Raw genomic sequence first — 15,137 nt, forward strand, 5'->3', positions numbered from 1 at the left:
GTAGCCCCAGACCATTATTCCTCTTCCACCAAACTTTACAGTCAGCACTATGCATTGGGGCAGGTAGCTTTCTCCTGGCATCCTGCAAACCTAGATTCGTTCGTCGGACTCCCAGATGGTGAAGCGTGATTTATCACTCCAGAGAATGCTATTCCACTGCTCAAGAGTCCAATGGTGGTGAGCTTTACACCACACTGTGCATGGCGATCTTAGGTTTGTGTGCGGCTGCTCGGCCATGGAAACCCATTTCATGAATTCCCCGATGAACAGTTCTTGTGCTGACATTGCTTCCAGAGGCAGTATGGAACTCTATAGTGAGTGTTTCAACTGAGGACAGATGCTTCAGCACTCGGCGGTCTCATTCTGTGAGATTGTGTGGCCTACCACTTCGCGGCTGAGCTGTTGTTGTTGCTCCTTGACATTTCCACTTCACAATAACAGCACTTACAGTTGACCGGGCAGCTCTAGCAGGGCAGAAATTTGACGAACTGACTTGATGGAAAGGTGCCTCGTTGAAAGTCAGAGCTCTTCAGTAAAGGCCATTCTACTGCCAATGTTGTCTATGGAGGCTGTGTGCTCGATTTTTATACACCTGTCAGCTGTGTGTGGCTGAAAAAGTAAAAGCCACTGATTTGAAGGGGGTGTCCACATACTATTGTGTGTATATATAGTGTAGGTTCAGCTACAGTAAAAGTGGATTTGGGGGCATGAATGCTTTGCTCACTAGGTTTGTGTTGTTCTGGCATACATTCTGCAAAGGGGAAATACATTGAAACTGCATTTTGCAAGATGGAACCATTTGAAAAGCCTGGGCCAGATATGGGGGAGTAGGGGAGAGTACAGGAGAAAAGCCCCGAGTAGCCCTGCTGGTTGTGATGCTGCCGAGAGGCCTGGGCCTTTGAAAAAACGTCCAGACCCTTCTCCACAGCGTTTAGGGACGGTGCAGGATGCCCGCTCCGATAGTGCCAGCTGAACACCCTTTCCCAATTCTCCAGGTCTCCGTTTCCATGTTCTAATCTCTTTAGGTGTGATGCGCCCCAGAGAGGCTTGAGCACACCCTGCGGGAACGCTGTTGTCTAGGAATGTGGTGTGTGGAAGTGACAGGGATTATGGGAAGGCTGGTGTGGGTGCCTATGCTCTGCTATAACAAAGACTCTTGGCGTCCACGCTGCTACCCTGTCGACTCATATATTTTCCCATTTTAGTAATGGGACCGCAGCACTGCTGTATCTCTGTGCCTCTGCCACTCTGATGTTGTGGCCCTATATTATTTACAATTGTATGTTAGTGTACAATATGGAATATGTAGTGTGAAATGGAAGATGAGACAGAGTGATGATAAATGATGACAGGTAGTTCTCATGCCAGGTGAAATGGACCAATGGAAACATTTGAGCTGTGCAATTGAAGAGGTTTCGGGTTTCATGGCCTATTAAACTGATAAGAGTGAGGGCGCTTCATGCGCCAGAAAGTCAAACATGATAATGCACTGTATCACAGAGGTTAAATGCAGAAAATAGAGGCAGGTCGGCCAACTGTTTGAAATTATACTGCAATGTTCTGTAATTTTGGTATTGCCTCAAAACCCCAGTTCTTGCAATTCGACAGTCATTTTGTATGTTTATGTGTGTTACTGATATTTATAAAAATCATATTTCTCAACTGAAAAATGTATTTTAATTCAGTCAATATGGCCAAACATTATAGCACAGAGCTAGAAGAACCATTTCCAACTATATAGCCTACATTTATTGCAAATTGACCACATGTAACACCATCAGTACAATTATATAGGCATATTTGCAAAGACTCTCTTATACACAAATGTATCAGTCAAGTTATATTTCATACAAAACCTTGATGCAAAAACTACAATTCTCATTTCTTAATCTGTTTTTATGTAGAAAAATATTGTAATTGAATTGTACCCCAGAGAAAACAATATCTGATTTATCTATATTCGGCCAGCAGAGGGTGTTGTGTAGGGCACACCTATTTATCAATTACATTTAATCTGAACAAAATTTCAATTTTCATGAGTGGGAGATGCAAACATTGGGTGAAAAATCTGTGTAATTGGAAACGCATTGGATAGATTCTGGCACAAATGGGTTTGTGCCCAAAATGATCTGATGCATCCTGAAATAGCATTTAGGGGGATGAATGCAGTTTATGCTGCACCCCACACAGAGGTAGAGACAGTCATAAACCTTGCAACCAGCTCCTGTGTCCTTAAGCTTACCCCATCATGCTCTCATTGTCACCAACACTGCCTCCATCTCTGTGTCCTCTCTGGACCAAAGGAGAGGCTGGGAGTGTGTGAACAGAGAGAAAGGGATGGAAAGACGAAAGAGAAGGGACCTGGTGCATGGGGAGGTTTGGAACAGGAGCGATACTCTCAGATCAGCCTACGTGTGTGCCTGTGTGGCGAAGCATTGGGGAGGAAGTGTTATGGTGTGTTTGTGTGTGTGTGTGGCGGAGATGGGAGTAGTTTTGCTGTGTGTGTGTGTGTGTGTGTGTGTGTGTGTGCGTGTGTGTGTGTGTGTGTGTGGCGGAGATGGGAGTAGTTTTGCTGTGTGTGTGTGTGTGTGTGTGTGTGTGTGTGTGTGTGTGCGTGTGCGTGTGCGTAGGGGGGAGAATCGAGAGAGGAAGAGAATGAGCGTGCCGCTTAGGAAATGTCACACTGGGAAGATTTGCAGGTTTTGATCCAGGCAAATTAATGCAAAACCCCAGTGCAAGTATTTGATTTGGGAAAACTTTGGAGCAGACTTGTCTCTTAATAATAATGATTGGGTTTACATTCATTTCCTCCCCTATTGTCTTCCACAGGAGAGCTGATCACCGCTGCTTGTGAGCTGGGGGTAAGAATTAGCCTTATTGTTTAATCAATTCACTCATTAACTCCTTTAAGCATTACGGAAGTTTAATTAAGCATGGGCAGAAAGCAGATTCATTTACATTCAGTCCACAGGTTTTTCCCTTCTTTTCTATACACTTATTTGACTAAGTTGGAAGTAGAGAATGCTATAATTTGCAACCCGTTTTTCAAATCCAATTAAAGTCAATGGTAAGGCGATGGCTTTCTTAGGCTCTGCCTTATGTATGGTATAAGGCTCATTATATCTTTTTTTGTGTGTGTGTGTAAGCTGGGAAGAATGAACTAAATCGGGTTAACAGTTATAATAAGTTTTATTATTTAATAAAGTTTATTACGCTGCTGTGATCCTTTTAGGGAGGCTGTGTCGGTGTCACTATGCCAGTAATCCTGCCGTTAGTGCCGCAGTCCGTGTGGCCTGCGTGTCAGGCCTCCCCAGTGTTCGGCGGTCCTCCCTGGGCCCGGGAACGCCGGCCCTCCCCTCTGATCCCCTGAGCTCTGGAGCTCTCTCTCCCCACAGCTCCCAGTGGCCTTGGTGTCCCTCCGCTGTCTTTTAGCTCTTTAACTATGAGCCGGTCCATCTCGATTTTCCCCCACATCCCGTCTTTCCTACCTCCACCTCATGTTCACCTGTGTGGTACTGCCTGCCTGTCTGACCCACCCATCTGTTTATCAAACTGAGATTTTTCACTGTCTCCCTTCACCCCTTCCTTTTCTTTCTCTCTCTCTCTTGGGCTCCTCCCCCTTCTCTGTGCCTTTTTACTGGCCACATTTCTTCTCCTTCTGTCTTTCCATTTGACCTCCCTTTGACCTCCCTTGCTTTAAAAGCTCCTCCAGTCTCTCCCCACTCTCCTCAGACCTAGCTGAGGCTGGTTGTTGTGGACATACCCAAGGATCCAGTGAGCCTCGGCCGTGTCCGTGATGATTGGTGGTGCAATCACTCCCTCACCTCTCAGTGGCGGCTCCATTTGAAGGGCTGCCCCTGCTCTACGGCTGACCCAGCCTTATCTGTGTCAGGGAAGGAGTCTGTGTGTAATGACTGAGCCCTTATCGGCCTGGAGGAGACTTAGCGGCTAATTGCAGTGATTTCTGGGATCCCCCGGGTGAGAGTGGCTGCGGCTCTGAGGGGATTTGGGAGGCTGGTGTGCACCACGTGCTGCAGCACGGACCCCAGAGAGTTGCCCTGTCCTTGGGAAGTGATGAAGGGAGGAAGAGGAGGAGGAATGGTTTGTGTAGAGAGACAAAAGAGGGTTGGGAGGCCCTCTCATAGCAGAGTCAGTCAGTCAGTGGTCAGGACCCAGTAACAGTATGGCTGTCTAGGCCTACCACTCCATCCCTTCACTTCCACCACCACTCCCCCTGGGGCACTCAGGTACAGCACTGGTGGAAGTGAGGCTAATTAAAATGACAGGCTTTCATTACCCTGCTACCACCTCTCCCTTTCATCCTGCCTCAGCCCCGTACCCCCACTCTGTATAGTTCCACCACACTTATTTAAACATTTCCCACTCCTCAAACGCATTAGCCTGATATCCTGGGCCAGGAGTATTTCCTGAATGGGCCAGGAAAAACTTCTACCTATACACTGATGTCCTCAGGATAGTGGGTTCCCTCCTGTCGCTCTCCTCATCATCCCTCCCCCGGTTACTGTCCTTTCTCTCTCTCTCTGTTGGTGCAGGTGGCTCACCCCCCGGGATACCCAGTCTTCACCCTCTTAGCCTGGCTGGCTCTGTCCCTACTGCCCTATCTCTCCCTCTCCGTGTCTCCGGCCCACAGTGTCAACCTGCTGAGCAGCATGCTGGGGGCCGGGGCCAGCGGGGCCCTCTGCTTCACTGTCTGCAGGTAAGACTACAGCACATCACTAGGGCCAGGCTTCTCTCCGGGTCAGGTCACCTAGTCAGGAAAAACTCCAGGTCCTTCTTGTCTAATTATAATCAACATGGTTAGTCTGCTGCATCCAATAGTTATTCTGCATGTTTGTCAATGATATAGATCAGTGGTACCCAAACGTTTTATAGTCCCGTACCCCTTCAAACATTCAACCTCCAGCTGCGCACTCTCAAATGTTGTTTTTTTCCATCATTGTTAGCCTGCCACACACACACACACTATACAATACATTTATTAAACATAATAATTTGTTTTTGTCACAAACCGGCTCGTGGGAAGTGACAGAGAGCTCTTATAGGACCAATGCACAGATAATAATCTAATAACAGGCACGTGGTAGCAAAGGGCATCAGTGTCTTAACAGTGCGATTTGCCAAGGCAAGAAAATCAATAAAAAAATCTGGCAGTGGCTTCTGATTTAAATTCAATTTTCACAGAACCGCTTGTTGCAATTTCAATGAGGCTCTCTTGTTCAGATATCGGTAAGTGGACTGGAGGCAGGGCATGAAAGGGATAACGAATCCAGTTGTTTGTGTCATCTGTTTCTGGAAAGTACCTGCGTAATTGCGCACCCAGCTCACTCAGGTGCTTCGCTATATCATATTTGACTTTGACTGTCCGTAAGCTTGAGTTCATTTGCACACAAAAAATCATACAATGATGGAAAGACCTGTGTGTTGTCCTGGTTAATGCAGACAGAGAAGAGCTCCAACTTCTTAATCATAGCCTCAATTTTGTCCCGCACATTGAAAGTAGTTGCGGAGAGTCCCTGTAATCCTAGATTCACATCATTCAGGCCAGAAAAAACATCACCCAAATAGGCCAGTCATGTGACAAACTCATCATGCAAACGGTCAGACAAGTGAAAATATGGTCAGTGAAGAAAACTTTAAGCTCGTTTCTCAATACAAAAAACGTGCCAATACTTTGCCCCTTGATAACCAGCGCAATTCTGTCTGTTGTAAAAGCGTTACATGGTCGCTGCCGATATCATTGCATAATGCAGAAAATACACAAGAGTTCAGGGGCCTTGCTTGAACAAAGTTAACTATTTTCACTGTAGTGTCCAAAACGTCTTTCAAGCTGTCAGTCATACCCTTGGCAGCAAGAGTCTCTCGGTGGATACTGCAGTGACCCAAGTGGCGTCGGGAGCAACTGCTTGCACGTGCGTTACCACTCCACTATGTCTACCTGTCATGGTTTTTGCGCCATCATTACAGATACCAACACATCTTGACCACCAAAGTCCGTTTGATGTCAAAAAGCTGTCCAGCGAATTAAAAATATCCTCTCATCCAGCTATAACGCATAGAATTCACTGGCTTGTATGCGAAGCAGTAATTGTTTCAAAACATCTTCTGCCATGTCACTGATGCGTCGTGAAACAGTGTTGTTTGATGAAGGAAATGTCTGTATAGTTTTTTTGCCTTTTCCCCAGCACTGTCCCAGCCATATCTGTGGCAGCAGGAAGAACTAAGTCCTCCACAATAGTATGGGACTTGCCTGTCCTAGCCACTCGATAGCTCACCATATAAGACACTTCTAGCCCCTTCTTATTAATGGTATCTGTTGCTTTTATACATGTCTTACTACTCGAAAGTCTTAATCTTCCCTCAAAAAGCTCCTGTGGTTTATTTTTCAAATCGTCATGTTTTGTTTCTAAATGTCTGCGCAATAGTGAAGGTTTCATCGAGTTGTGAGATAGTACTTTTGCACATATAACACACTGTGGCTGAGGAAAGGCACAACTCTCAATATAATTGAACCCCAAATCAGTGTAGTTCTCATCATATTTACGCCTCTTCGATGGTCCAACGTCCCTGTCTGTTGTTCGGTGCTTTCCCTGGTAAGAGGGCAGTAGCTCTTCGGCTGCATCAGATTCACAACTCTCAGTGTCCATGCTAGCTGGGCTAACAACGAATTACTGATGTTAGCATTGGATGTGCTCGTGGAAGCAGAACAACCTGTGTCATTGACAGGTGCAGGTGTAGTACCGCTGGTAGTAGCAGTACTACCAGTAGAGCTGGTATATGTCTCTATGGACGCTGGCCTTACTTGTTTTAATCATTTATCAATTTTTGAGAAAATGGAACGAGCAGCAGCTATGTTTGGCTACACACCGACGCTTAGTGGAATTCCCATGAGAGAGTAACGGTTAATGTGATTGGATGTTAATTATTTGGCTAGGTTACCTGTATTTGACATTGTGTTGTTATTTCGCTGAACACTAGATGGTTTAATTTTATTTTTTGCAATGAAACGAGGCTACTCAGGTGAGAAAAAAACCTCACCCAAAGATTGGAAAATATAAATGTTTGAAAATGTGAAAAGAAAGATATAAAAATATATATATATAATTTATTTTTAAAGTGAATCACATTTTAGATATATATAATAACTAAATGGATAATTACTAAATGAGCCAACAAATGGGTTTTTAGCACAAAATGTAAACTCTCTTCGTAGCACAATTCTGTAATCCCTGAACATTTTCCAACTGACGTTTGCATCTTGCTGCTTGGTGAATGGACTGGTGATATTTTTGGGTCGTTTCTGACTGGCAGTGGTGTTCCTGATCCCCCTGTTCTGTATTCAGAGCAGAGTCCCACCACACTCCTCCCCCACAAACACACAGCCTGTTTACCCATCACCTACCCGTTGTGTGTGTGTGTGTGTGTGTGTGTGTGTGTGTGTCACACAGTCACAGCCCCCTCCAAGTGCCTGACACCTCCCATCACCCAGCATGCTCCCAATCCTGACATGGCACGATTTTTAATCTCCCCCTTCTGCACTCCTGGGTCTAAAAGGGACAGGATCCTCCCTCCCTCTCCCTCTCCCTCTCCAATCAGGACCTCAGAATGTTAGCCACTGTGTCTCTGTACATTCCCATGCCACCCTGCCTACGGCCCTCCTCCTGCAGCTCTGCCTGCCTGCCTGCTGACCCCGTCATGTAAGGAGTCTTTTCCCCCCTCTCTCTCTTTGTCTTCTTTTATCTCACACTGTTGCCTGGCCTATCTTACATCGACCGTTTGCTGATTTTGGTAGTTTCCTACGTGTGCTCTGTGCACCATTGGTGGCAGCTTCATTTCAGACGTTTTCCCCATAGTTTTACATTTACATGGCCCATTTATGCATGCAGTGCTATTTTGAGAATGTACTGTGCACCATGTTAGATTTACCATTCCAACAAATGAATTGTGGCGTATGTTAAAAACTGTGCCATTTGTAGCACAGATACAGAACCAGCAAGCTGTTTTGGGCCAGAGAAAGCAGGTGATACAGGGCTGGTAAAGGGAGTGTCACTGCTCCCATGTGGGCTGCAGTGAGCTGGGTCCATTTCCTGTGTGCTTGGCCGGTGGTGTCTGGGTGGCAGGTGGGCTGAAGGGGGTCAGGGTACAGGGTCAGCCCTGCTGGTGCAGGACAGGGGCTGGGGAGGAAGTGCTCTCTCCATGTGGACTGGCCCTCAGCCCGGACTGACTGACTTCAGCCTCACTCTCAGCCCCTGTCCTGCCTCTCCTCCTCTCTTCAGAGGTGACTCATAACCTGAAACCGGCTGGCCTCCCAAGAGAGGGCAGAGGAGAGGAACATTCTTATTATTTCTTTCCACTCTCACTCACTCCAAAAATCCCAGTATGTTAGTGGCTAGCCAGAGCTTAGTGAAATGATGCGATTGATCGTTTATGAAACAAATTCAAAAACGCAGTTGAGTCCAAATCGGAGACAGAGACCGAGAGAATGAGATCCACAGAGCAACAAACCACAGAGGGAACATGAACAACTACTCTCTAACTGTTCCCTCTGGGGTTTGTTGCTCTGTGGTTCTCATTCTCTCGGCCTCTGTCTCCGATTTGGACTCAACTGCGTTTTGGAATTTGTTTCATAAACGATCAATCGCATCATTTCACTAAGCTCTGGCTAGCCACTAACATACTGGGATTTTGGAGACAGCATCTATGCATGCTGTCTGAAGATATTTGGACCACAACACATGGAAAGTGCTGCCCTGTTTGTAATCTCTAAGGATTTAGATCAAATTTTGGATTATAATTAAACTAAGTGAAAAGTCATTATGAGGACCCCCCTAATGGGCTGATGGGCACTGAGGACTTCAGCCAGAGCACCCAGTCATACCCTCTAAGCTTTTAACTATGAATGTATCATTTACGCTTTTCAATTTGAAAAATAAGCATAAAGGTTTTAGTCATTATCTGTCTGGAGCATGATTTGGGTTGAGGCTGTGGCTGGAGTTCAGCTGGCAGACTTGGTATGGTACTGATAGGGCTTGAGGGGGCAAGGGGGGTAGATGGTTTCCGGAATGGTCGCTGGAGGCATTGGGTGCTTCGCCCGTGCCCGGTAGGGTGGCAGAGATGACATGCCACGCCCCTGTGGGGGTCCCTCCGGCCAGACCTGGCCCTCAGACTAAATGCCAAGACTGACCAGTCTGCACTCCCTCCCTGCTCAGCCCTCTCAGGAACATTTGAGCTAATCTCACTAAGCTGAACTATAGTAATACCTATTCTATGTCTGTGATTGACATTTCCCTGGTTGGTATCCAATCTCCATATAACTTTTGTTTGTATCACAGCAGTATTTTGAGAGTGGTTATGCAAGTGGTTGCACCAGAGGAATAGTCACAGTTTCAAATGCGTAGGGAATTATTGCATTGAAGTTATTACATGATATCCACTTTTATTTTTTCATGGACTTGAAGGCAGTTCCTCCAAAACAGTAAATTGCAAGACCTTGAAATTCGTCTGTAATATTCCCAACATAGCAAGCCTTTGATGTATCAATTTAAATTAGTCGGACAGATTGCTGTTTTTTAATGTGGTGGAATGTAAATTGATAGACTTGGAAGCCATTTCTCCCTAAACTGCAAGTTGCGTAAGTGTAAAATGTAGCACTTAGCTTCCCTTTCATTTGCCATTTACAGCGCACTTGGCTTAATCACATGGTTTGATGGACAAATTGCCCGTCTCCTATGTTATCACACCAGGACTAAACAAGCCTTTAAGGACGGGGGCCATAATGATAATAATAATTAGTAAATCAAATGTTTTTTTGTCACATGCTTCGTAAACAACAGGTGTAGACTGACAGTTAAATGCATACTTACGGGCCCTTCCCACAATGCAGAGAGAAAAATAGAAAAACAATAACACAAGGAATAAATAAATACACAATGAGTAACGATAACTTGGCTGTATACACGGGGTACCAGTACCGAGTGGATGTGCAGGGGTACGATTGCACTTGAAACTTCCTAGGAATAAAATATGACCCTATCAGTCCTACAAAAGTCCTCTATACAGTCTCAGGAGGACTATAAGAACGTGTGTACCCTGTGAAAGAGGATGATCCAGAGAGCTCAGTATTTGGTGCTCCCTCATTTCACAGTTTATCTACTAAAGCTCCTCTGAATCTGTGCTACCTGAGAGGAATCTCTCTCACGCCGTTCCTATAGTAATCCTGAGACCACAGACGGAGACGGAGTACACTGACACAGCCAGTGGAACGCTAAAACAACAAAAACACTGTCACCACCAACATCCAACAATCAGCACTTTTGACACGTCGTGTGATCGTACGATTACATAACAACAGGATTCGTGAGGCGCACCAAATGTGCCCCGTCCCCTCCCTGCCCCATCCCAAAGGCACACCGGCGAGACACTCACCTGCCAAGAGCGGGCCTGTGTGGACCAGCTGATACGTCAGTGGACCGCAGGGCGGGCGGTGTGCCAGACCATGCCTAGTGCCCAGTGCTGTGGCCCAGGCTCCTTATAGGGCCTCCACCATATGGCCCTGATGGTGCTCCCCCTCCCTACCCCCCGCTGCTGCTCACTCAGGTGGCTTGTTTTTCCACTGGGCTGGGGCTGCTGGAGGGACATGTGTGGCGAGGTCATCACTGGATCTGTGTGTGTGTGTGTGTGTGTGTAGTTTTATAGGGATGAATGGGGTGGGGGGAAACAGCTGAGCATCCCCCTTTCTCCATCCGCTACCCCCCTGCTGGTGGCCAGGCAGCCCCTCCCTTTCACATCTGTTGTGGTCAGGTAGAATCTACATCAAGGCACTTAGTGTTCAGAGCCATACTTCTCTCAACCATAGATTGAAGGGGGTAGTTGTATTGGTATTGTTTAAAAGCTCCTATGTTTGGACCTTTGCCCTGTCTGTATGATATCCTACTGTCTCCTGGGACATGAGGCCTCCTGCTCCTCTCACCCCCCATCCTCAGCATGACCAATGGTTCCCCCTAGGATTCATCCTGTAATACAGTTAAACAGATGTTTAATGAAGATGTTATTTCCTCATTACTGGCAGTGGGATGGGGATAGAGGGGGGTATGGGGGGGGTAGATAGACAGCATAACAAAGTACCAGTTTAATATTCCTCTCGCCTGTGGCCCTGAGATTGTGTCTGCCTCGGACGTAAATTGTACATCCCTCACCCACCACAGGCAGTCTTAATAAGACACCAGGCTAGTCGACGGATCAGACTCGGCAATTACAATTCAGCCAGAATTAGTTAATGGAATCTATAGAGTAACATTTATATATCAGTGGTGGCTGCCTAATGACTTTGTTGAAATAGCCGCAGCAGCAGCATAAAAATGGCTTTCTGTGAATCACATAAGCACCGGATTTCTGTAATTTGTTTTTTTCTGTTTTGTGTAATTTTTGTGTGTTGGGCTGGAGATTAAGATGGCATTCTGGGAGAAATTGTCATGTCAGTGGCTGCATTGTTTGAGCGGGATTGTGGTGATTAATTTTGCATGTACTCGGGAGCAATTGGGGGAGGGCGGGTGCTCTCCTGGAGGAGGGGTGACTGAGGCACGCTCCACTCTCTGGTCCTGATTCACCACTCCTCTCCTCTCCTATCTGCTGCTGTGGTTGCTGCTTCTGCCTGATTGGGGAATTTAAACAGGAATGTGTGCACATTTAGGAAGGTTTGTTTGCTAGCTGCTGGAAGGCTCGGTATTATGAATAAATAAATAAAAACATTTTTATAATGATATATGTAGCACCCATAATATCATGTGTATGATCTACTTAGACCTGTGTAATATATGCTTTATAGTAGATAGTTAAATTGTTACCTCTATTACTTAGCTTGGCCCAAAAACAGAGTTGCATGTCTGTTTCCCAAATGTGATGCAACAGAGCACTTAGCCAGAAACACTGTCATATTATCTAAAGATCCTCAGTGTTCAGCCCACTGTCCTGTCCTGGCCACATCTAAACCCTGGGGTGCCAGTGTTACTGAGCCAAGGCCAGCTGGAACCCTCTGTCAGACCAGACCAGGCCAGGACACCACTTCATGGGCTTCATCCTAGCCTCTTCAGGAATGTGTGGTTATTTTCCTGCCATGTCTCTCCCAAAGCGCCACGCACAGAGTGAGAGAACTGGAGGGCTGATCTGCGATGGCACGGCTGTGGCATTATATGTGACAGTCCATCCCCTGGTCTGGCGCTTTGTGTTGCCTCATTCCCTACACATTCACTACAGACAGGCTGCTGGTGGGCCCTTTGTCTTGCCTCATTCCCTACACATTCACTACAGACAGACTGCTGGTGGCCCTTTGTCTTGCCTCATTCCCTACACATTCACGATAGACAGGCTGCTGGTGGGCCCTTTGTCTTGCCTCATTCCCTACACATTCACTACAGACAGGCTGCTGGTGGGCCCTTTGTCTTGCCTCATTCCCTACACATTCACTACAGACAGACTGCTGGTGGCCCTTTGTCTTGCCTCATTCCCTACACATTCACGACAGACAGGCTGCTGGTGGGCCCTTTGTCTTGCCTCATTCCCTACACATTCACTACAGACAGGCTGCTGGTGGGCCCTTTGTCTTGCCTCATTCCCTACACATTCACTACAGACAGGCTGCGGGTGGCCCTTTGTCTTGCCTCATTCCCTACACATTCACTACAGACAGACTGCTGGTGGGCCCTTTGTCTTGCCTCATTCCCTACACATTCACTACAGACAGGCTGCGGGTGGCCCTTTGTTTTGCCTCATTCCCTACACATTCACTACAGACAGGCTGCTGGTGGCCCTTTGTTTTGCCTCATTCCCTACACATTCACTACAGACAGGCTGCTGGTGGCCCTTTGTTTTGCCTCATTCCCTACACATTCACTACAGACAGGCTGCTGGTGGCCCTTTGTCTTGCCTCATTCCCTACACATTCACTACAGACAGGCTGCTGGTGGCCCTTTGTGTTGCCTCATTCCCTACACATTCACTACAGACAGGCTGCTGGTGGTCCTTTGTGTTGCCTCATTCCCTACACATTCACTACAGACAGGCTGCTGGTGGCCCTTTGTGTTGCCTCATTCCCTACACATTCACTACAGACAGGCTGCTGGTGGCCCTTTGTGTTGCCTCATTCCCTACACATTCACTACAGACAGGCTGCTGGTGGGCCCTTTGTCTTGCCTCATTCCCTACACATTCACTACAGACAGGCTGCTGGTGGCCCTTTGTGTTGCCTCATTCCCTACACATTCACTACAGACAGGCTGCTGGTGGCCCTTTGTGTTGCCTCATTCCCTACACATTCACTACAGACAGGCTGCTGGTGGCCCTTTGTGTTGCCTCATTCCCTACACATTCACTACAGACAGGCTGCTGGTGGCCCTTTGTGTTGCCTCATTCCCTACACATTCACTACAGACAGGCTGCTGGTGGCCCTTTGTCTTGCCTCATTCCCTACACATTCACTACAGACAGGCTGCGGGTGGCCCTTTGTGTTGCCTCATTCCCTACACATTCACTACAGACAGGCTGCTGGTGGGCCCTTTGTCTTGCCTCATTCCCTACACATTCACTACAGACAGGCTGCTGGTGGGCCCTTTGTCTTGCCTCATTCCCTACACATTCACTACAGACAGGCTGCTGGTGGCCCTTTGTCTTGCCTCATTCCCTACACATTCACTACAGACAGGCTGCTGGTGGCCCTTTGTTTTGCCTCATTCCCTACACATTCACTACAGACAGGCTGCTGGTGGCCCTTTGTTTTGCCTCATTCCCTACACATTCACTACAGACAGGCTGCTGGTGGCCCTTTGTTTTGCCTCATTCCCTACACATTCACTACAGACAGGCTGCGGGTGGCCCTTTGTTTTGCCTCATTCCCTACACATTCACTACAGACAGGCTGCTGGTGGGCCCTTTGTTTTGCCTCATTCCCTACACATTCACTACAGACAGGCTGCTGATGGGCCCTTTGTCTTGCCTCATTCCCTACACATTCACTACAGACAGGCTGCTGGTGGGCCCTTTGTCTTGCCTCATTCCCTACACATTCACTACAGACAGGCTGCTGGTGGCCCTTTGTTTTGCCTCATTCCCTACACATTCACTACAGACAGGCTGCTGGTGGCCCTTTGTCTTGCCTCATTCCCTACACATTCACTACAGACAGGCTGCTGGTGGGTCCTTTGTTTTGCCTCATTCCCTACACATTCACGACAGACAGACTGCTGGTGGGCCCTTTGTCTTGCCTCATTCCCTACACATTCACTACAGGCAGGCTGCTGGTGGCCCTTTGTGTTGCGTTATTGAGGCCAGCCCAGACAAACGCACGGCAGGCAGGCGTTTGGTGCTGGGTTTCAGTGCAGTGCTGGCAAGCCTCTGGCCCATGTTTAGGAACTAAGGTGGTAAATGAGGCAGGGTTTGCTTTGACTCTTCAAAGTGACAGTGGCAAGCTATGTGTGTCCTACTGTCTGTCCCCGTAGAAGACACTGGGAACTATATCTGTGTTGGTTTGAGGACATGGATTGTGGACATGTGTTTGTTTGTGTTTATCTTGAATGTAATTTTTCTTCTTCTGCTTACTGACCTACAGTTTATACTCTATTTAGGATATTTCTCATTTAGAGAGTGAATTGTTGTACGATTTTGGTCGACGTATTTTACTTCAGTAAGAGCTTGATGATTATTGTTCAAATTTCCAGGATTCTTTCCTCTTAAATGGTTTGTATGTTTCTTTAGCAGGGCAATGATCTCCCAATATCTTCATGAAATACATAGCATTTCTGTACAGCATTTCTGTTTAGAATTCCTTTGTCATCCTGTGAATTACCCCAGTGATGAGACTGAGCCATTCTGGCACACTAGATCAGTTCAGGGTAAAATACACTCGCTGAGAACATATTATTGTCTTGCCATGTCTCAACCAGACAGCTATTGTCAGTGAGCCACAACATTACAACACAGCAGCATCCTGCAAAACACTGAGCTTTGATAACAGGAAACATGGCCACAATGGAGTCAGAGTCCCTTCCTCTTCATCTCTCTACCATGGGAGCAGCCAGCCCCAGACTTAGCCCAGAGAATGAGCCAAGGAGAGGCTAAAAGACTGACTG

General features: G+C 47.0%; 1 protein-coding gene across 3 annotated transcripts in view; it reads left to right on the top strand.

The window, feature by feature from the left end:
* tmem260 (transmembrane protein 260) overlaps positions 1–15,137 on the top strand; it is a 40,682-nt gene that overhangs the window by 9,144 nt on the left and 16,401 nt on the right. For 2 of the 3 annotated variants that reach the window (XM_021574339.2, XM_021574338.2), the window contains 2 exons: positions 2,830–2,861; positions 4,554–4,717. In XM_021574339.2, the coding sequence (XP_021430014.2) occupies positions 2,830–2,861; positions 4,554–4,717 (196 nt within the window). Of the gene's footprint in view, positions 1–2,829; positions 2,862–3,232; positions 4,718–15,137 lie in introns of all 3 variants that reach the window. The other variant, XM_021574341.2, reaches the window with a different exon arrangement.

Source organism: Oncorhynchus mykiss, chromosome 19 (assembly GCF_013265735.2).
Source record: "Oncorhynchus mykiss isolate Arlee chromosome 19, USDA_OmykA_1.1, whole genome shotgun sequence".
Classification (NCBI taxonomy): domain Eukaryota; kingdom Metazoa; phylum Chordata; class Actinopteri; order Salmoniformes; family Salmonidae; genus Oncorhynchus; species Oncorhynchus mykiss.